This window comes from Onychostruthus taczanowskii, unplaced genomic scaffold, assembly GCF_017590055.1.
Source record: "Onychostruthus taczanowskii isolate IOZ18803 unplaced genomic scaffold, ASM1759005v1 scaffold91, whole genome shotgun sequence".
NCBI classification, from domain to species: Eukaryota; Metazoa; Chordata; class Aves; order Passeriformes; family Passeridae; genus Onychostruthus; species Onychostruthus taczanowskii.
In genome coordinates this window covers 2,360,962-2,379,686 of record NW_024507105.1, presented here as the reverse complement: position 1 = coordinate 2,379,686, position 18,725 = coordinate 2,360,962, and the positions used below count along the sequence as shown (strand labels likewise).

The window sequence follows — 18,725 nt, the reverse complement described above, 5'->3', positions numbered from 1 at the left end:
CCTGCCCCCAGCCCGGCTCGGCCCCAACACAACAGACACGGTGGCTGCTCCCAACAGACACTTTAATTCCCCTCGTGCCCGCGGGTCAACGGATGCACGGAGCGCCTCAGCTGACGGGGCTGGCCAGGACTAGCCCGTAGCTAGGCAGGACTAGCCCGTGTCCTCCACGAACACGGCCACCCCTGTCCGCCCCGCTGGGACGTAGGCGAGGGCGTCCACCTCCCCGCCGCCGCGGCTGGCCTTCTGGAAGTGGATCTCCAGGGCGTCTCTCATGGACTCCACACTCAGCACATCGGGGATGCCCAGGAGCAGGACGGTCCTGGGGCAGCGGGAGGGCTGGAGCTGGGCAGAGCAGGGGGTGAGCAGCACAGCAGCGCTGGGAGAGGGGCTTCAGGAGCCCCCCAACCTGTGCTGCCTCTACCTAGGCTGGTAGGTGCTGCTTGCACAGGGTTCCTGCCCTTACCTGCACGTTAGAGATGTCTCCACTCATGCATGGTGATATTTTGATTTTGTATTTCGCTTTCCCAATGGGCACCTGGGTATGTCCTCTTTCAACTAGCGGCTCTGCCACTGCATATGGAGAGAAAAGCCCTGAGCTGCCCAGGTAAGCCCCAGGAGAGGTTCTGTCCCTGGCATAGGCACCAAGGCTGACACTGCCCAGCTCACCCACACCAGCACAGTTTTGGGGGAGGCAGGACAGCCTGGGGCTCACTGTATCTTCGCTGTTCCCCAAACACAGCTTCATCTGCTCTCAGGAGATTTGCCCCCAGAGCAGGCTGGGCTGTTCCACCCTTGCCAGCCACCCAGGCTCAGCACACCTCACACACCTCCATCCTGTGTGAAGGTCAGCACCACCTGGTGAGAGTCCTCCAGGAACTCCCTGCTCTCCACCTCGCTGCCCCCATTCTTTGTCTTGCTGAAGAAGAGCTCCAGCTTGTCCAGCAGTGCCTCCTTGGAGATGTCCAGGCTGGGCAAGTCAGACACAAGGATGCTCCTGCTGTTCTGAGACAGCCTGATCTGTGGGTGGCACCAGCCAGTCAGTGCCAGGGCAGGACTGGCCCCAGAGCTCAGGGGAGCAGTGCTGTGTGTGGCTGGTAGCAGAGCCCTGGTCGAGGCAGGCTCAGACAGGGGAAGCAGCGTGCCCAGGACACCCCCATGGCATGGGGACCCAGGGGCCCTACCTCCAGGGCAGATGGCAGCAGGATGTCCATTGGCACTGCCCGCACTCGCACTCTGCACTGGTCGAGCTCCTCCAGCTCCCCACAGCTCAGCTCCACCGTGTGCTCCCTCATCTCTATGATCCTCTGGGCCACTGCAGGCAGGGAGAGCCCCCGGCACAGGGGAGTGACTGCCCACTCCCAGAGCTTTCCAGGACAGGACACGGCACAGCAAAGGTGTTGGGGAGGGGGCACAGCCCCACACAAGGCAGGGAGAGGGGCAGTGCCAAACTCTGGCACAGGGAGGGGACACAGGGCAGGCCCAAAAATGATCGAGGACACCTGGCCTGAAGAGCAGTGCTCTTCTCACACTTACCCTCTGCCTCCTCAAAGGTGATGAGAGCTGAGCCCCCTGGCAGAGGGCAGTGGATCAGTGGGGTGAGCATCAGCTTGTTCATGTCCTCCTTGTTTGCTGTGAGTCCCTTAAAGATCATTTTCTTTTCTGGCAAGGCAGACAGTATCTAGGTACAAGTACAGACAGCACCTGGAGGAGACTGGACCCCGCACAGGGCATGTCCCTGCCAATCCATTGACTAGAAATAAACTCATAGCTCAAATAAACTGCTGGAGAACCTCAGCAGAGTTTCTCCCAGTGTCTGGCTGTGCCTGGAATCCCAAAGCCATGACCAGAGCTCCTGACCCTGGCAGAGGAGCTGTTCCAGTCATCACACAGTGCCCAGCTGCATTCACCTGCAGCTTCTCCAGCCAGACTTGTGCCTTTGCCAGCAGACCCACAAGTGCCCACACACACTCTGTTACCATCACAGGATCATTCCAGAGGACCTTCTTCTTCAACTCTTCCAGTTTATTTTTCAGAGCATGCTTCTCCTGCCTCAGTCTGTTGTTCTCTTCCTTTATTGCAGAAATCTGGAAGGAAAGAAGGAAAGAAAGAGTGGGAAGTAGGGAACACCAGGACACAAGGGGCTGCAGTACACTTCTGTTTTGAGCACAGAGCTCCAGCCCATTCTCCTGCTCTTGACTGCCTGCAGCTCTGCCCTGGTTCCTCTCCTTTGAGGACAGCCCTGCCATTGCTGCAGCACTGCCTCACTTCTTGGCACAGGCCTTGTATTTCCCATAAAACCTCCACTAGATCCTAAGCAAGTGATCTCAGAGCAGTGACCTGCATCACGCAGCCCCTGCCACCCTTCCAAACCAAAGACACGTCCACTGAACACTGACCTGGTGGGCTCTTTCTTCATCTCCATTTAAAGGCAGTTGTTGCTCTAAAATTTTATGAAGTTCTCCTTCTTTCTTCAGCCCTTGTGTCCTTTGCTGTGCAGCTTCCTTGGCCATTTGTAGCTTCGCACAGTCTTTCTCCAGAACACTGTAAAGCTCCTGCGAGAAGCACCATCAGACAGCAAGACCCTGATGACACTGAGTCACCCCCACCAGCCACCCAGCCCCGGCACAGGCTGTGCCCGTGGGAATGAGCCTGGGCTCTAGAACAGGCTCTCCTCTCCATGGGATTGCTCCTCTCTGCCGCCTCTGACTCGTAGTCCTACAGAAGAGACTGGGGCCAGGGCCGAGCGGGCGGAACCCGGACAGCCAGGACGCGGCCGGCCAACCCCCTCGGGAGCAGCCGGACCCACCTTGCACCGCTCGATCTCCTGCCGGAGCTGCTCGGGGCTCTTCAGGCTGTCGTCCTGCAGCCGGACGGATTCCTAAAGACAGGAGAGGTCTCAGCCGCGCTGCGCCGCCCCCCGCCCGCCGGTCCCTGGCTCTTCCTCACCTCCTCCGAGCCCATCCCCGCGGCGCTGGCGGCAGCACGGCCCGGAGCCCCGGTCCCGCGGGGAGCCCTGCCTACCGGGACCGCTCTCCCTGCTCCGTCCGCGCTACCGGGGACCCCGTGTCTGCTCTCGTCTTTCGGTTTCGTTTTCGCAAACTCGCCCCGCCCCGGCCCGTCCGAGCGCAGCCCCGACCGCGGCCCGAGGGCGGTGGAAGGCCGGGCCCGCCCAGCCCTGCCCGGTACCTCACGATTCCCCATCCCCGCCCCGCCTGCCTCGCCTTCCCTGAGCACCCACCTGGCCTGCCAGGAATGCACCAGCTACTAAATATAGGAATAAACTCTTCCGAACGAACCAGATACTAAATACAAAAACAAACTCTTCCTGCCTCAGTCTTGGATTTACAAGCAGACCCAGCCCCCGCTCCCCCCGTGGCCAGCAGCCAGCACCGCCCCGTTTGGGAAGCTGAAATCCAACACCCACAGGCCAGCCAACACTCAGCCCTAACCTGGAATCACTCATTTGCCTTCCCTCTCTCACCCTTTTTTTTTTTCCAGAGGGATCACCCAAGTTTTGGGAATAAGAGATTTCCCCTATGGCAAGATCCAGTAGCCTGCAGCTGCAGAAGGAAGCGCAGCCCTGGCCACACCTGGAGCAGCGCCAGAGGTGACACCTGCACAAGGCTCCACAAACGTACTGATGCTCACCTGGACTGCAATGGCTCCCTCCCCAGCTCTTAGAGACACAGAGCAAGCATGACCACACCACAAAGGCCACTGTTTGTTTGTTAAATAACAAAAAATACATGGTTTTTAATAAACATTTATTGATGCAACCTTGTTACACCTTTAGAATCGCAGCTTCTGGAAGAACCACTTATTCTTGCCAGTTTTGTACCTGAAAGAGAACACACAGATTAAAGGATGGGTATTAGCAGGTAACAGCAACAAACCTGTAGCTGAGCTGTCCCAGACAGACAGAATGTAGCACCTAATTCACCCAGAGATAATTCACCTGTTCTCTATGGTCTGAGCTACAACTAAACCCACTTTAAATATTGAAACTGCAAGGGAAGCAAGAGCCAGGGTCCAAATTTCTCATGAAAGACACCAGCACTGTGGCAGTTTCCACCCCAACGGATACAAGCACAGGACACAGCCATCCTGCTGGACACCTCATGTGGCAGGGGGAGATGCCCTTGGAGAACAGCTCAGGGGCTGCCTGAGACACTGTGTCCCACTGAGGCCACACAGCTCCTTACTCTGAAGGAGCTTCTGAACAGAAAACCATAAAGAAAGAGCAGAAACCCAAGCACTCCCACACAAAGGTCAGCACAGCCCTGGCCCACCCAGCCCAGTGATAAGAGAGAGGATGAATGGGCAATGATCTTGTCAGATCATCCTGTGGCACCTGAAAGCCCCACAGGTGCTGGCATGATGGTGCACACACACACCCTGGTGAAAGGAACACACTCAACAAACATGCATGCAAAGAAGCTGGGGTGGAAGTGCCAACTTAGAAACACACAGACTGCAGCACAGTGACACCGACCCCTCACACCAGTAACAGCACAAACACCACTGAAGAGACGAACTCCCAACTCACCTCTCCTCAAATTTCACCTTGGCTTCACGTCTTGCTTTGCGTTTCAGAGCGGGATCCCTGAACACGTCCTTATTGACCACTGTTTTGTCCAGGGGAATATCCACAGAATACCTGGGAGAGAGCAGAACAGTTCACAAGGGGCATGGCACCTGGCACAGGGCTGAAAACCAAGCAGAGCCAGGATCAGTCAACACTCATTCTAGTGTCCAGACAAGGAGTTACAGCTCGTAAAGTCTCCTCAGCTCAGGAATCACCAAACCACCAAAGCAGTCTCAGTTCAGCCTATAAAGCGAACAACCATACCCTTTCTGAGGGATATGCAGCTCTGTCCCATGTGGTGCCTGGGAGCTGCTCTGAGAGCCCTGAGGCACAGTAAGAAATGGCTCTGTCAGCTCCAGACCCTCGCAGCCGTCAAACTGCTCACCTCCTGACACCCCCTGAGCAAAGGGAAGATCAGTGTGGCTGAAATAAGAGCCAGCTGCCTCATTCCAAAAGCCCATTAATATTTCCACTCAGCCTCAGACCCCAACTCCATTTGTGCAGAGCCTGAGCCTCACATTCACTCAGCCACAGCATTAACAGTTTGGTAACTCTCGGTGTTCAGTCGAGAACACAAGAACCACGAAAGCAGCCAAGACCCCTGCCGCCAGCAGCACTCACCGGGTGGGCATCAGGTGGTTGTAGTTGTAAACCTTCACGAAGGACTTGATCTTGGACCTTTTAGCGATCTTTTTCTTGCCCATGGCAGCAGTCACCTTACGTGGGTAGCGGTCGATGCCGGCCACCAAGGCGTGGCTGTACGGCCGGTCCGAGGTGCCATCGTCGATGTTCTGAAACACACAGGCCGCGGCGGCGATGGCACCGAGGAGCCGCGGCCCCGGAGGACCCGCGCCCGTGCCGCCCCCCCGGCTCCCGCTCGCCCCGGCAGGACAGCGCGGACCCGCGCCCGCCCCGGCCCCGCCGGCCCAGCCCCACGCTCACCTTCACGATGACGGCCTTCCGCCCCGAGTAGCGGCCGGCCAGCACCAGCACCACCTTCCCCGGCTTCATGAACTTCCCCATCTCTGCGGACACAGCAGCCGGCAGTCAGACCGTGCCCGCCACCCTCGCCCCGGCCGCCACTCCCGCGGATGGCGGCGGATCCCGCTCCCGCCCGCACTCACCGAGGCTCCGCTGCGATGGCGCTGGGCCGGAAGGCAAAGGGAACGCTGCGCCCGGCTTTTACCCAGACAGCCTGCGTCACTTCCGCCGCGCAGCCGGGAGGTGCTGCCGGCGCCGGGCGGCGGCGCCGTGTCCGCCTCAGCCACCGCTGTCCGGGCACGGCGGTGCCGGTGTCCGCTTCCCCCGTTCCCCCACGCACAGCGGTGCCGAGTCCGCCTCAGCCACCGCTGTCCGGGCACGGCGGTGCCGGTGTCCGCTTCCCCCGTTCCCCCACGCACAGCGGTGCCGAGTCCGCCTCAGCCACCCCCGCCCCGGCGGTGCCGGGTGTCCGCCTCGCCCGCCCCCTCCCCGGGCACGGCACAGCCCCGGTAACGGACAGAGCACACGGGACGGCGGCGGGCTCGGCCCACAGGTAGTACAGCGGTATTTAATATACCCCGCGGGACACCGGGCTGCACTGACCCCCCACAGAAGCCCGGAACAAGGAGCTGGGTCCGTCGGACAAAGCGCCCCGGCAGCCCAAGGGACACAGACTGCAGAGCCGCTGGAGGAGCCCCCGGGCACCTCCGGCACGGCCCTCCTCTTCTCCTACCGGGGGAGGCCAAGTCGCCTGTGACTGGGCAGCCCCCACACCCGCCAGCTCCCTCCTCCACGAGGGATCGTGTGTGTGCAAGGTGTAGAGCAGAGACTGTGATAAATAACCACAAAGGAGCTCAGCTGCACATCCCACGGGCCTTCCCCCACCTGCAGGCCCCGTGGCCAGGCCTCTGCCCCCACCCCCAAACACTGGGCAGGGCAGTTTGGCCTGAGAGCAGCAGGGAGTGGGCAGGGCGAGGTGCTGCCGCCCAGCCTGTGGCCTCCAGCCGCTCTGCATCAGACAACACACTGCCAACATCACAACACCCTAAGATTTTCCTAAAAGCAAATACCAAAGAGACAAACTTGATCTTACAAAAGCCAGGCTTCTTGAGCCCAGCAGCTGCCTACTAGTGAAAAAATGGATGAACGACAATAAAAACACATCAAAACGCATCTTTGATGTTTTTCAGCTGCCGAACAGCCAGGTCAACCGGGAGGTTGAACTTCAAGTTGCTCAGGCGGCTGAGGAGGGTGAGCGCGCTTTCGAAGCCGGTGTTGGCCATGTAGCTCCAGGGCTGGTAGTGAGACTGAACCAGAGCTCCAGACTTGCAGATGAGGTTGAGCCACGAGACCAGGCGCTGCTCGTTCAGCGCCATGCACACCAGCGCCTTCAGCTCCGAGTCCGCGCTGCGCTTGAAGGGGCCGTGCTCCGTGAGCACCGTGTGGATGGCTGCCAGCAGGCTCTGCTTGGGGGTAGCCACCACTGCTCCTGTCACAGGCAAGGCGAAGGACTGGGACAGCTTGCGAGCTGGGGATTCCACGAAGGCTCGTCCGTTCTTAGCGTTGTAATACTTGACAAAGAGCTCCCAGGGGTGCATGGTCTGCGGCGAGGGAGTGAAGGCGGGAATCAAGCACGCGATGGGGGCCAACACCAGGCTCATGCCTGGGGAAGAGGCGTAGAGCCCGTGGGCCAGCAGGTCCCGCAGGGCCACCGTCAGCTCCCTGCGCACAGCCAGAGTCAGCTCGTCTCTGCCTCCCAGGGGAACGTCCTGCAGCTCAGAGGAGCAGATAACGTGCTCTGCCTGCTGGTGTTTCAGGGCTAGCTGCCTCACCCGCTCCACCGACAACTCCAGTTTCTCTATTAAGGGGGAGAAGTCCTGGTTGTCTTGGTTCTTCTGCCAGAGGGTGCGAGGGATCTGACCCGTGGCACAGCCAAACTGGCTGACAGCAAAGATCTGCAGCACGGCCAGCACGCGGCGCATGAGCTGCAGGCCCGTTTCTTGCATCCTTCTGGCATCTTCTGGGTTCACTGACCAAGTTAGAAAAGAGAAAAACATGATCTAATTAGGGAGCCAACAACTCTGCTTGTTCATACACACAAAGGAAGTGCAAATATCTGGAAATCCCTTCAGGTTAGCATACTGAGTAGCAGCAGATGCCTCGTGCTATATTATTATATTTCCAGCAGGTTCAAGGGATAAGTAGGGAGGTCTCAAACTCTAAAGAACACTGGATTGTAGCCCTGATTTTGTAAGACTTTGTTAAGCCTTCTGATGTTTACATTCTTTCAACAAACTTTCTCACACACAGTTCTGTAAATAACCTATGTTTTGCATTCTTTCATGGAGGTGGAGAGAATTGATGGACCCTTGGTCTGTCCAGTGGCATTGGAGAGGTGGCACTGTCACCCTCCAATCCACTGTCACCTCTGGAAAACTACAAATGTTGGAGTCAGAAAACAAAGATGCTTTTTTTTTGTTCCCCTCGAGAGCAGCAGTGTCTGTGTCATCATTTCGTGCCTTATCACAACACTGGATCCCTCCCAGCTCCCTGTACCTGCTCTCAGAGCTCAGAGCCTGAAGAGCATGAATTAGTGTGTGTTTTGCACCAAGTATCAGCAGTCTCTTCCTGACTCCCATTGAGGACTGAGCCCACCCTCCATGCAACATGCTCAGGCTCTGTGACTACTCTGGGGATCCCATGGAAGGTGGGTAAAGGAACAGGACACAGGCCTTCAGCAGAGAGAATACCAAAGCACAGAAACCAGCTGCCAGGAAAAAGCACACAGTGACTGGCTCGTGCTCATCAGAGCTCCAGGAAGGAGCTGGAGCTTTGCTGACAGTGCTGAGCCCAGCAGTGCCCACCTCTGTTCCCAGAAGGTCGGGTGCTGGGTTTGTAGGAGCCTCCACAGTCACAGTGGCCATCTTCTGCCTTGCCAGAGCTTCCAACTTCATCTGCAAAAAGGATTTCACATCATTATTTCACATTTGTGAATTTCATCTGTGTATCCCAAATATCAAGGTCAACATTCCTCAGACCCCTATAGACCTCTTTTGTCACTCTATCAGTACTTTTCCTCACCATCAGTTTAGAGAGATTTGTACTCTCCTGTGACCCAGAAGCTGTTCCTCCATCTCCTGACATCTGTGACTTTCCTCCTCATGACTACGTCAGGGAATTACAAAGGAATTCAGTCTGCTCATTCAAAAACTCATCACTGACCCTGAATGAAGTTGATGAACATTTCGAGGTCCCTTATCTGGGTCTTCAGCTGTTCCACCAGCTGCTCCTTCACCCTGGCTGGGTTCACAATCTGTGCTATGGCAGCATCCACCCTCTGCCGCAGCTCCTCGGGAGAGAGTGTTGCAAAATCTTCACTCAAGTCCATGTCCAGCTTCTTTATCAATTCATTTATAATCATCTGCAAAACACAAGTGAGCAGTGCAATTTCACCACGAGGCACTGCTGCCCAGGAGCTTCCAGTACTCCTTTCCCAGAGGCTCCCTCAGAAAGTGGATATCTTTACTGCACAGAAATAATTGCAAAAGACACATGACAGGTTGACATATAGACAAACTCCTGATACTCTACAGCTGCTGGTGAGAAATACAGACTGATGAGTGCCTACAGTATGTAGGACACTCAGAAGGGCTAGGGAATACAGCAGGAGGATTTGTGTGGCTTACCCGTTGCCTTTCCATAACCACAGACTGTGGTAGAGAATCATAGCTGCCCTCTTGGTAAGCAAAGGTCTCTAGGTCATCCAGCTGTGTCTTGAGCTGCAGGATCAGCTCTCTCTGCTTCTCTTTCTGGACCTCAATTTGCTCCTGCTTCTCTCGCTCACCCTGAAAAAAAGTTATCAGTAAATAAAATTGAAGGTTTATTGTCATTCCCAAGCCACAGAGAACAGGATTATGATGTGAGGAGTATCTCCTGTAGCTCATGTACTTCACTAGTCAGCACTGCAAACCAGTCTGAGAGAGAAATGTGAGCACCAAGCAGAGGTACCAGCTACATCACCTCATCTCATAAGAGAGGGGAACACCTCTCCAGACCCTTTGCATCCATGTCCTGATCCACAAGGCCAGGGATCCAGGAAGAAAGAGGCCAAATAACACGTACATATCACAGATCCTCTGAGTCAGCCGTGCTGTACCAGGGCGTGGAGCGGTGACACACCACTCAGGGCTCTAGGGCACATCCCTGCGAGCTGGCTGCGAGTCACCAGGAGCCTGTGCAGATCTGGCGCTGAGCTCCGTGCAAACCCGAGCACCGCGGGCAGCGCAGCCGGGATCGCAGCCGCCGCCAATGGGCTTCAGGCGGGGTTAAGCCCACACACCGACCTCGGGGCTATTCCCGGCAAAGGCTCCCCTCAGCCCGGCGCGGGCACTCACCGGAGCGGCGCCCAGACCGTGGGGCAGCGGCGCGGGGCAGCCGCGGAAGGCGAAGTCCTCGAGGTCGCGGAGCAGGCGCTGCTGCTCGGCCGGGCCGGCCCGGGCCACCTGCCGCAGCCGGAACTGCACCTGAGCGAAGTGCGAGGCGAGCGCCAGCAGCGCCCCGTGCAGCCGGCGCCGCTCGGCCCGCAGCCGCGGCAGCGACTCGGGCGACTCTCCCCCTGTGGCCGCCGCCTCTTCGTCCTCCTCGTCCTCATCTTCTTCTGCTGACACGGCGCCCACGGGCGCCCAGCGCTCGCCGGGGCCCAGCGAGCCGCCCTCTCCCTCCATAGCTGCCGCTACCGGCGCCGCGACGCCGCCGCCATCTTGGCGCTGCGGGGCGGGACCGGGCGGGGCCAGCGCGNCGCGGGTTGGCTGCCCCGGGCCTGGCCCGGCCCGGCCTGCCCGGTCCCCGCGCCCGGCAGCCGCGCCCCCGGCCCGAAATAGCGCGGGGCGGGGTCGGCACCGCCATGGCGAGGTGAGCACGACCGGACGGGACAGGCAGCGCACGGAACCCATGCACGGTGCCCGGTGCCCGGTAGAGGCACTGCCCGACAGGAGCCTCCGACCTGGAGCAGTGGGGAGCGCCGCCGGGCCAGGCAGAGGGAGCGGACACAGGCCAGCCCGGCCAGGGGAGTGTGGGACGGCAGCGGGGAGAGTCCCGGGGCCAGTGTCCGCTACCCACCCCCGCCCGGCTCCCTCTGCCCGTCCCGGGGCTCGGCCCAGGCAGAGCCCGTGTCCGGGACCCCTGCCCCGCGCGGGCCCTGCTGAGCTCTGCTGGGCACCGGGAAATGCCCGCTGTGATGCCCGCTGGTGATGCCCGCTGCTCTGCTCTTCCCCAAGGCAACCCGCAAAGACACTGTGGTACGACCGGCCGCGGTACGTGTACCTGGAGTTCTGCGTCGAGGACAGCACGGACGTGAAGGTCGTCATCGAGGACCACCGGCTGGTGTTCAGGTGAGCTGCCGCTGCCCTGCCTGCCCTGCTCTGGGGGTGCTTCAGAGGAGCGGGAGGGCTCTGTGAGAGGAGAGCACGCCCGGCCTCAGCTCTCTCCTAAGGCCGGTTGTTACAATGTTTGCAGTTGCAAAAATGCGGACGGTGTGGAGTTCTACAATGAGATCAACCTGTACGCCAGAGTCAACTCCAAGGTGAGGTTTCCCACCAACAAACTGTTCTCTGGCAGGCTGTCAGGCTCAGAGTCAGAGCCAGTCTGTGCAGTCTTGAGCAACACTGCTTAACACTGGATGCTGCCCATCCTGAGAGTGTCAGTGGGGTGAGCCTGAGAACCCCAACCCTGGGGCTGATACTCACGCTGCTGCCTTGAGCCAGAAACAACCTGGCTCTGTGCTTCTGTGACAGCCTGCACAGGGCTGAGCTTTAACCCTGTGCAGAGAGGAGCCTGGCAGACACTGAGGCACCCCTGATCCCTTGGCAGGACTCACGGGAGAAGCGCTCTGACCGCTCCATCACGTGCTTTATGAGGAAGTGGAAGGAGAAAGTGGCCTGGCCACGCATCACCAAGGAGAACATCAAGGTGTGTGTGGAGCCTGGTGCCTCAGTGCATGTGCTATCCCCACTCAGCACCTTGTGGCTCCTAGGAACCAACCTGCCCCCAGGACAGACACAAAGGCTTCCAGAGGGGATCCCAAGACAGAGCTCCCAAAAAGCCCTACCTGATAATCACCACTAGCCCACAGACTTCTGCCCTCCTGGAAGGCTGTGGCACCCCTTTTCCTTGACACACTCAGGACTATGACCAGTGCCTGCAGGCAAAGGGACACTGCTGCTTCCTGCCCCTGCCCAGTCTGACAAGGCCCCTTGCCTGTGCAGGAGCTGCCCCTGGGCTGCAGGTCCCTGTGGTGCTGCTCTCCCTGCTCAGAGGATGCTCTCTGTGCCCACAGCCAGCCTGGCTCTCCGTGGACTTTGACAACTGGCGAGACTGGGAAGGGGACGAGGAGGTGGAGAGGGCCATGGTGGAACAGTACGCAGAGGTGAGCTGGGCCACCGGCCTCAGGATCATGGGCACATCGTACGGGTGTGTGGCACGGGGGAACGCCAGGCATTCGTGGATCCAGACGTTTGTTTCCCATCCAGATGCTGGAGAAGGTGACAGAAAAAGGCCCCCCGCCAGCCATGGATGACCTGGATGTAAGTACCACCTGCCAGCTGCTTCCTGATGCCCTGCCGAGCACAACCCAGCCTCAGCCTTCCGCCGGCTCCGGGGCACCGGCAGCACCCCCCGCTGCACCCCTCGGGCAGCCTGGAAACGCTCCCCGGGACAACTGGCTGGTGCCACCCGCTGCCACCGGCGCTGGCCCGGTCTCGGCCCCGTCCCTGGCAGCTCGTTCCTCCCTCCCGCAGGATGACTGACGCCCAGGCCCCTGGGGACGCCGCGGCCGCAGGAGGCCAGCCGGTGCACCGGTAGCACGCACCGGGGAGCAGCGCGGGCAGGCTTCTCCGGAGAAGCGGAGCCGCCTCAGCTCGTGCGTCGCCGCGGGCAGCGCTCCCGACCCTGGGCGGCGGACGCGGCCCGGTCTCCCGTAGCCGGCCACCCTGGCGGGGCACGGGGCAATAAACGTGAACTGCCGCAGCCGTGTGCCGTGCGCTCGGGCCGCCGCCGCACCGGGAGCCGCGCGTCACCGTGCAGGCCCCGCCCGCTCGCGGCACGCCGGCCGCCACCGCCGGTCCCCGTCCCTGTCCCTCCGCGGCCGCGCCCGCCGCCAGTCCCGGCTCGCTTGTGCCGAACGGTCGCGATGGTGTTCCGGTGCCAGCGGGACAGCTGGGCCCGGCAGGTAGCGTCGGGCCGGGGCCGGGGCGCGGGGCAGGCCCGGGCGGGCCCTCACGGCGCCGCCGTCTCTGTCTCAGTTCACCACCAGGGTGGTGTCGTGCCGGGCCGCCGAGCTGCGGCCCGAGGGCGGCGGGGAGCCGGTGCGCGGGTTCCAGGTGGTGCTGGAGGACACCATCCTCTTCCCCGAGGGCGGCGGGCAGGTACGGGCCGGGCCGGGCGGGGCGGGGGCCGGGCCGGGGCCGGCGGCACTGATGTCCCGTGTCCGCAGCCGGATGACCGCGGCCTCATCGGGGACGTGCCGGTGCTGCGCGTGACACGGCGGGGCCCCGAGGCCGTGCATTTCGTGCCGGCCGCGCTGGAACCGGGCGCTGAAGTGCTGCTGTCGCTGGACTGGGAGCGCCGCTTCGACCACATGCAGCAGCATTCAGGTCCGTGCCGGTACCGGGGAGCGCACGGTAACACCCCGCGGGGCGTGCCGATGGGCGGGGGGGCGGTCAGCGCCCACCGTGTGCCCACCCTGGTCAGAGCAGGGAGAAAGCCGGCAGCTCTGCACAGTCTGTTCCCGGGACTATTGAAGGCAGCAGCTGCCCTTGTGCGAGCTCTCCTTGGCTTGTAAACAAACACAGGTTTGGAAGAGAAAGTTCAGCCTGCTTTGCAGCCCCAGCGTGTGCTGCAGTGCCAGGAACCGAGGCTCACAGGCCAGAGCTGTCTCCTTGCTGCTCCTGAGCACTGGCAGAGCCCCTCAGCGCCCAGCACTCGCCTGTCGTGGAGAATGTCAACAGGAAAGGCACAGCCTGACTGAAAATAGCAGTGGCACTCAGAGCTAGTGCTTGCACATCTCTTCCAGGACAGCATCTCATCTCAGCCGTTGCAGAACAGATGTTTGGATTCAAGACGACTTCATGGTGAGCAGGGTAAAGGTTCCTTTTGACCCGTTTGGTATGTGCCACCATGCTACCCTGCACAGAGCCTGAGCCCTGAAACACCAAAAGCAATTTGGATGTTTCACTTGAGCTCAGATGTTGCAGGAGAGGTGACTGACCTGGAGAGAAGTTGTACAAAGTGTTCGCTCTGTCTTGTCCTCCTTAAGTGTTTGGTTTCCACCTGGTGCTTTTAACATAACAGGGAGGAGGGAAGTCTGTTTTGTTTCAGTGCCACATTGCCAGCACTGGGATGCTGGTGCTGCACAAAGGGATGTCCCAGCTGGTCTCAGCTACAGCAGCAGATGTTCTTCCTTGGTGCAGGGAGCTGGGCCGTCAGCGCAGTGTCATTGAGCTGGACACCCCGCTGGTGACAGCAGAGCAGGTCGAGGCCCTGGAGAAGAGCGTGAACGAGAAAATCCGGGACAGGGTCCCTGTAACAGTGAGGGAACTGGCTGCAGATGACCCTGAAGTTGAAACAGTGAGTGGTGGGAGGGAACTGATGGTTAACGTGGGACTGGAATAACTGAGCACAGATGTCACCTGCTTTGTCACTCTGCTGTGGCAGGTGAGGAGCCGGGGGCTGCCCGATGACCACGCAGGGCCAGTGCGCGTGGTGGACATCAAAGGCATCGACTCCAACCTGTGCTGTGGGACTCACGTCTCCAACCTGAGTGACCTCCAGGTGTGCTGCTGCAGCTGGGCTGCCTCTGGGAGCCACACTCCACACAAAGTACAGGCAGAGTCTCTGGGATGCACAGGCTGCTCCAGACTGTGCTGATGGGGAAGGGGGTGGCAGCAGCCCCAGGCTGAGGGAGCCCCAGGAGGGTCACACATGGGCTGGGTGCCACAAGTGCTTTTGTTTCCTTGTTCCTTGCAGAGCTCAGCCCTGTATGCAGCAGTGACACTGGCAGGGGTGTTGGCCATATTCCCTCTGCTTAAAGCTCTGATATTTTTGAGTGCTCATCATGGATGAGAAATCTGTGCAGGGAAATTGTGATAAAATCCTAGAACTGCCTTTAAGTATTTGTACTTTCTCAGTCATTGGTTGGAGTCTGTTTCCTAGCAGATACATCCAGATGCCTTGTAGAGTACATCCCATGGCTAGAAGGTTGCATAAATTCCATTGTACCACCATCCTTTTTTTTTTGTATGTTGACCTTATGACTGATTTTAATCTATTTATTTTCACTAGCAGAGAGTCAAATTTCACCACAAGGCATAATCTGGCAGGAACTGACCACCTATGTGAATTACCAAAATGCTGTCCTGACCAGGTTGATTTTCTTTTTAAGGTTATTAAACTCCTTGGCGTGGAAAAAGGGAAAAAGAACAAAACCAACTTGGTTTTCTTGGTGGGAAACAGAGTGCTGAAGTCAATCGAACAAAGTCACAGTACTGAGAAGGCTCTAACCTCCCTGCTCAAGTAATGCCCTTTCCACTTCTGTTATTTCATCTTCACTCCTCCTCCTGAGAGACACCCCATAAGCCTCAGGGTACATGTTGTGGGGCTGTGTATGATGCTGCCTGTTTTGCTCCTTTAGGAAATCCTTCCTTTGTCCTTCAGAGAAGTGATCCAAAGTCTCCCATTTCTTTCAGAAATGGACCAGGTGAGCACGTAGAGGCTGTGAAGAGACTGCAGAGCTCTGTGAAACTGCTCCAGAAGGTACAGGAATGGCTGGGAAAAGTGGGTTGTCATTATTTCCTGTAGATCATTAATTGTGGTAATTGGGAGTCAAATCTTCGACTTCAGTTTTTGTGGATATTATGAAAAGTGCTGAAACCTCTGGGAACACAACTGTGTTCACACTGACTTCTCCAGCTGCAGTACAGTTAATTTCCCTCTCTTTCAGAATAACCTGAACCTGCTTAGAGACATTGCTGTTTTGATAGCCCGGGACTTCAAGAGCAAACCTGCTCCAAAGCAGCTGTTTGTATTGCACAGGTATGGGGGAGCAGCAGTATCCCACACGTTTTATGACAGTTGGATCTCTCACACCTTGTGAGAGCAGATTGTTTTCTCAAGGAAGAATTTAAACAAAGTAAATAGAATATTAAACTGCCTTAGCCTGCTGCAAAATAATGCAATTAAAGGAATCTGTAATTCAGTCACTGAATTCTTCTGGTTCTTTAGCTTAGAAATTGCTGTGTCCATCTAATTCCCTACGCACCTGATATTTTCAAATAAAACCAGGGAGCTCTATTTCTTAAAGATAACACTTGCATAATTCCTAAGGAGTGCCCAGCAAGGTTTTACATATATAGACAAATAAGAGCAAGAGGCCAAAATCCTGATCAGGCACTTTGTTTCTGATTGAGATTTTGCACTCTAGAGGGGGGTTTTGCTTCTTTCTGAAGTGTTTTTTTTTATTCATCCATACAGGAAAGAGGGTGATTCTGAATTTATGAACATCATTGCTAATGAGATTGGGACAGAGGTGAGTCACTGATAAAGACTAAACTGACACCACTCTTTTTTCACCTTTTTCACTCTTTTTTCCTGTTTTACACGGACAGGGGCTGGCCAGGCTGCTGTTCCTGCAGTCATGATCTGTAGATCTGGCTCCTTTGACAGGTACCTGAGGTTACCTGTCCCCAGCAGCCTCAGTCTGTAGGGCAGTCCCCAGTGAGAATGCAGAGCCCTGGAGAAGTCTTAGCCCCCAAGAGCTGTACAGAGCCTCACTGGCTGAAATAGGTTAGGATAGGATTAGGTAGGAGTAGAATAGAAAGAACAGCAGGTTTCAGTCACAACCCAGTTCAGCTGCCAGCTATATCCTTTTAACTTGGGATACCCCAGTACTGTTATGTCCCAACAGCACATGACTGGGCACAAAAGGTTCAGATGCCCTTTTACTTTTTTCAAGCAGTTTCAGTTTCAGTAATGCACATAGACTTCTGAATTGTCAGTTTGCTGTTTGTGTCCTGTGGCCAGTGTGGAAAGCACTGATTTATCTGGAGCAAAGCCTATCTTTGTCCACAGGAAACCCTGCTATTCCTGACTGTGGGAGATGAAAAAGAAGCAGGACTCTTCCTTCTAGCTGGACCTGTTGAAGCAGTTGAAAATTTAGGTCCCAGGTAACATGTTCTGTGATTTGCTTAACTTGGTAAGAATTCTGATGCAGACTGAGCAGCTGCACAGTGTGATCCAGGCAGGGATCTGTGTGTGCTGTCTGGAGCAGCTTGGGCTCCAGCCTGTGGTGTTGCTGCTGCAGGGTGGCAGAGCTGCTGGGTGGGAAAGGAGCTGGGAAGCGCGGCCGCTTCCAGGGCAAGGCAGCCAAGATGAGCCGGCGAGGAGAAGTGCAAGCTCTGCTCCAGGAATTCATTAGCCATCAAAACCCAGGAGCATGAGAAACAATTCTCAAAGTAGGTTTGTCTTATATTTGTTTGCATAGGCTCCACTGGCTTCTTGCCAGAGAATAAAGACCTGAACCCAACAGCTGGTGTGCACATGCTCTGCGTGGGCTGCTCACGGAAATGGGGAGGGGATCTGCCATTGATGCCTTTCTGCAAGGGCTCAATTCTCAGGACAAATGGTGCAGGGATTAAAGTAGTCCTTAGTGAACCACTTTGTAGGGTTCCCAAACCCAGAAGGGGCCTCCTGCTGGCAGTACTTTGGGGCATTTTGCTTTGTGCCAGTTGCTGAGGAGGAGTTGCTTGGCAGGAATGCTCAAGCAAGAGGCAGCTGGGCTGGGCAAGGCAGAGAGCAGCTGGAAGGGAGAGCAGGTGCCCAACGGACAGGAGATCACTCCTCACCACACACCAAATCCTTTCCCTTGGTGGGGTGCAGTTACTGGTCGTTTTTTGACCATTGGTAGTTCTCAGGCTGATGCAGCTGATGCAAACTCCCTCGGGATCAGGCAGAGCTGTCCCCTCAGCTCACCTCTCCTGCCCAGGCAGGCCCTGGAGCTGCTGCAGTCTCCTCTGGAGGAACTAAAGGGCGCTGTGGAGCCACAACAGGGCTCAACAGGTAATTTGAGAATTTACCCTTCCCTTTCTTGCTAGAAATGGTGTGACAGGTTTACCCCAGATGCTGCTAATAAACAGAGAAACAGAATAAAAGAAACCTCCATCCTAAGGACATTAATCTGTCATGAGCAAGGGGATGGGAGCAGCCCCAGCAGATGAGGTTCCTACCCATGGCTGGTGTGACTGCTGCATGGCCACAGCCTTGGCTGAGCTGTTGGGATGGCATCAGAGCACAGGGACCACCACTGAGGCCTGGAACTGGGTGTGGGATCAGAGCTGCAGGGGCTGGTGCTTTGGGAGTGATCCTACTCACACACACAGAGTCTGGCAGGAATAAAGTATCTGCACCTCCCTGTGTATTTTGGGCTATCTCAGACTGAGCGAGGGTGTTTCCTGAGAAGGTTGATAACTGGGCTGTACAGCCTGCACAGCTTGGAGGGCAGCAGGTTGAGGCCACAGCCCTGCTGCAGAGTGAGCACTGGGCTGGGATACTGAGGTGGGAAGGGCATGACCCCAACCCCACACCATGGCAAAATGCCAGTTCTGTCCCCAACACCCTGGGGGCTCAGCACAGCCCCAGCTGGGCCAGTTGGTCCCAAAGCTGAGCTCGTTTCTGTAAGCAGTGAAGTGACTCAAGTTCGTCCCTGTTCCTGGCACAAAGTGCACCCAGAAACATTGGATAAATAACACAAAAAGCAGCTCATTGCCCCCACTGTGCTGTCAGTGTTCAGCTGCACCTCAGGGCAAAAGGTAACGACCCAGGGCACTGGGCAGTGCCCTTCCTATTGGCTTGAACATGTCTTGCAGGTGTTGAGGGTCTTCAGCCCATAGGAGAAATGTCCTTCCTCTACCATCTGCAGGCCATGGCACAGCCCTGCATCCAGGAGCTGATCCCCATCCCATGGTGCAGGCCAGCAGGACACTCGAACTCGCCAGCTAAACAACCTTCAGCTTTAATAAAACACCTCCTGTTCACACCCCAACCACCCCACGTGATGTGTGCACAGATCCACGTAATGCATGTGCACACCTGGGTGTGAGTGCCCCCCACA

The 18,725-nt window shown here is 57.4% G+C and overlaps 5 protein-coding genes across 8 annotated transcripts; 2 read left to right on the top strand and 3 right to left on the bottom strand.

Moving 5' to 3' along the window:
* Positions 1-45: 45 nt before the first annotated feature.
* On the bottom strand, positions 46-3,478 carry IFI35 (interferon induced protein 35). 2 transcript variants are annotated; one of them, XM_041426378.1, is made up of 9 exons: positions 3,239-3,478; positions 2,807-2,878; positions 2,397-2,552; positions 1,977-2,084; positions 1,534-1,678; positions 1,182-1,312; positions 828-1,017; positions 464-570; positions 46-342 (listed from the first exon to the last, which is right to left on the bottom strand). In XM_041426378.1, exons 1-9 carry the CDS (start codon positions 3,461-3,463, stop codon positions 151-153), a joined length of 1,326 nt encoding a protein of 441 aa, XP_041282312.1. In that variant the 5' UTR covers positions 3,464-3,478; the 3' UTR covers positions 46-150. The 2 variants fall into 2 exon arrangements, with proteins under 2 accessions (XP_041282312.1, XP_041282311.1); XM_041426377.1 differs by lacking the exon at positions 3,239-3,478 and adding an exon at positions 2,947-3,212.
* A 269-nt stretch (positions 3,479-3,747) lies between these two features.
* On the bottom strand, positions 3,748-5,844 carry RPL27 (ribosomal protein L27). 2 transcript variants are annotated; one of them, XM_041426385.1, is made up of 5 exons: positions 5,710-5,844; positions 5,528-5,610; positions 5,207-5,376; positions 4,547-4,657; positions 3,748-3,838 (listed from the first exon to the last, which is right to left on the bottom strand). In XM_041426385.1, exons 2-5 carry the CDS (start codon positions 5,606-5,608, stop codon positions 3,790-3,792), a joined length of 411 nt encoding a protein of 136 aa, XP_041282319.1. In that variant the 5' UTR covers positions 5,609-5,610; positions 5,710-5,844; the 3' UTR covers positions 3,748-3,789. The 2 variants fall into 2 exon arrangements, with proteins under 2 accessions (XP_041282319.1, XP_041282320.1); XM_041426386.1 differs by lacking the exon at positions 5,710-5,844 and having other exon boundaries at positions 5,528-5,611.
* A 265-nt stretch (positions 5,845-6,109) lies between these two features.
* RUNDC1 (RUN domain containing 1) lies at positions 6,110-10,350 on the bottom strand. Its single transcript, XM_041426376.1, has 5 exons — positions 9,961-10,350; positions 9,253-9,411; positions 8,789-8,987; positions 8,431-8,520; positions 6,110-7,595 (listed from the first exon to the last, which is right to left on the bottom strand). The coding sequence occupies exons 1-5, from the start codon at positions 10,288-10,290 to the stop codon at positions 6,730-6,732; spliced, it is 1,644 nt and encodes a 547-aa protein (XP_041282310.1). The 5' UTR covers positions 10,291-10,350; the 3' UTR covers positions 6,110-6,729.
* On the top strand, positions 10,343-12,589 carry PTGES3L (prostaglandin E synthase 3 like). Its single transcript, XM_041426384.1, has 7 exons — positions 10,343-10,477; positions 10,843-10,956; positions 11,081-11,147; positions 11,435-11,533; positions 11,901-11,990; positions 12,094-12,147; positions 12,361-12,589. Exons 1-7 carry the CDS (start codon positions 10,470-10,472, stop codon positions 12,367-12,369), a joined length of 441 nt encoding a protein of 146 aa, XP_041282318.1. The 5' UTR covers positions 10,343-10,469; the 3' UTR covers positions 12,370-12,589.
* A 39-nt stretch (positions 12,590-12,628) lies between these two features.
* On the top strand, positions 12,629-18,612 carry LOC121347612 (alanyl-tRNA editing protein Aarsd1-like). Of its 2 annotated transcripts, XM_041426379.1 has the most exons (13): positions 12,631-12,791; positions 12,865-12,987; positions 13,056-13,215; positions 13,635-13,692; positions 14,032-14,188; positions 14,276-14,392; positions 15,003-15,133; positions 15,307-15,373; positions 15,561-15,652; positions 16,091-16,145; positions 16,688-16,782; positions 17,605-17,674; positions 18,481-18,612. In XM_041426379.1, the coding sequence occupies exons 1-12, from the start codon at positions 12,753-12,755 to the stop codon at positions 17,639-17,641; spliced, it is 1,131 nt and encodes a 376-aa protein (XP_041282313.1). In that variant the 5' UTR covers positions 12,631-12,752; the 3' UTR covers positions 17,642-17,674; positions 18,481-18,612. The 2 variants fall into 2 exon arrangements, with proteins under 2 accessions (XP_041282314.1, XP_041282313.1); XM_041426380.1 differs by lacking the exons at positions 17,605-17,674; positions 18,481-18,612 and adding an exon at positions 16,920-17,141 and having other exon boundaries at positions 12,629-12,791.
* The last annotated feature ends 113 nt before the right edge of the window (positions 18,613-18,725 follow it).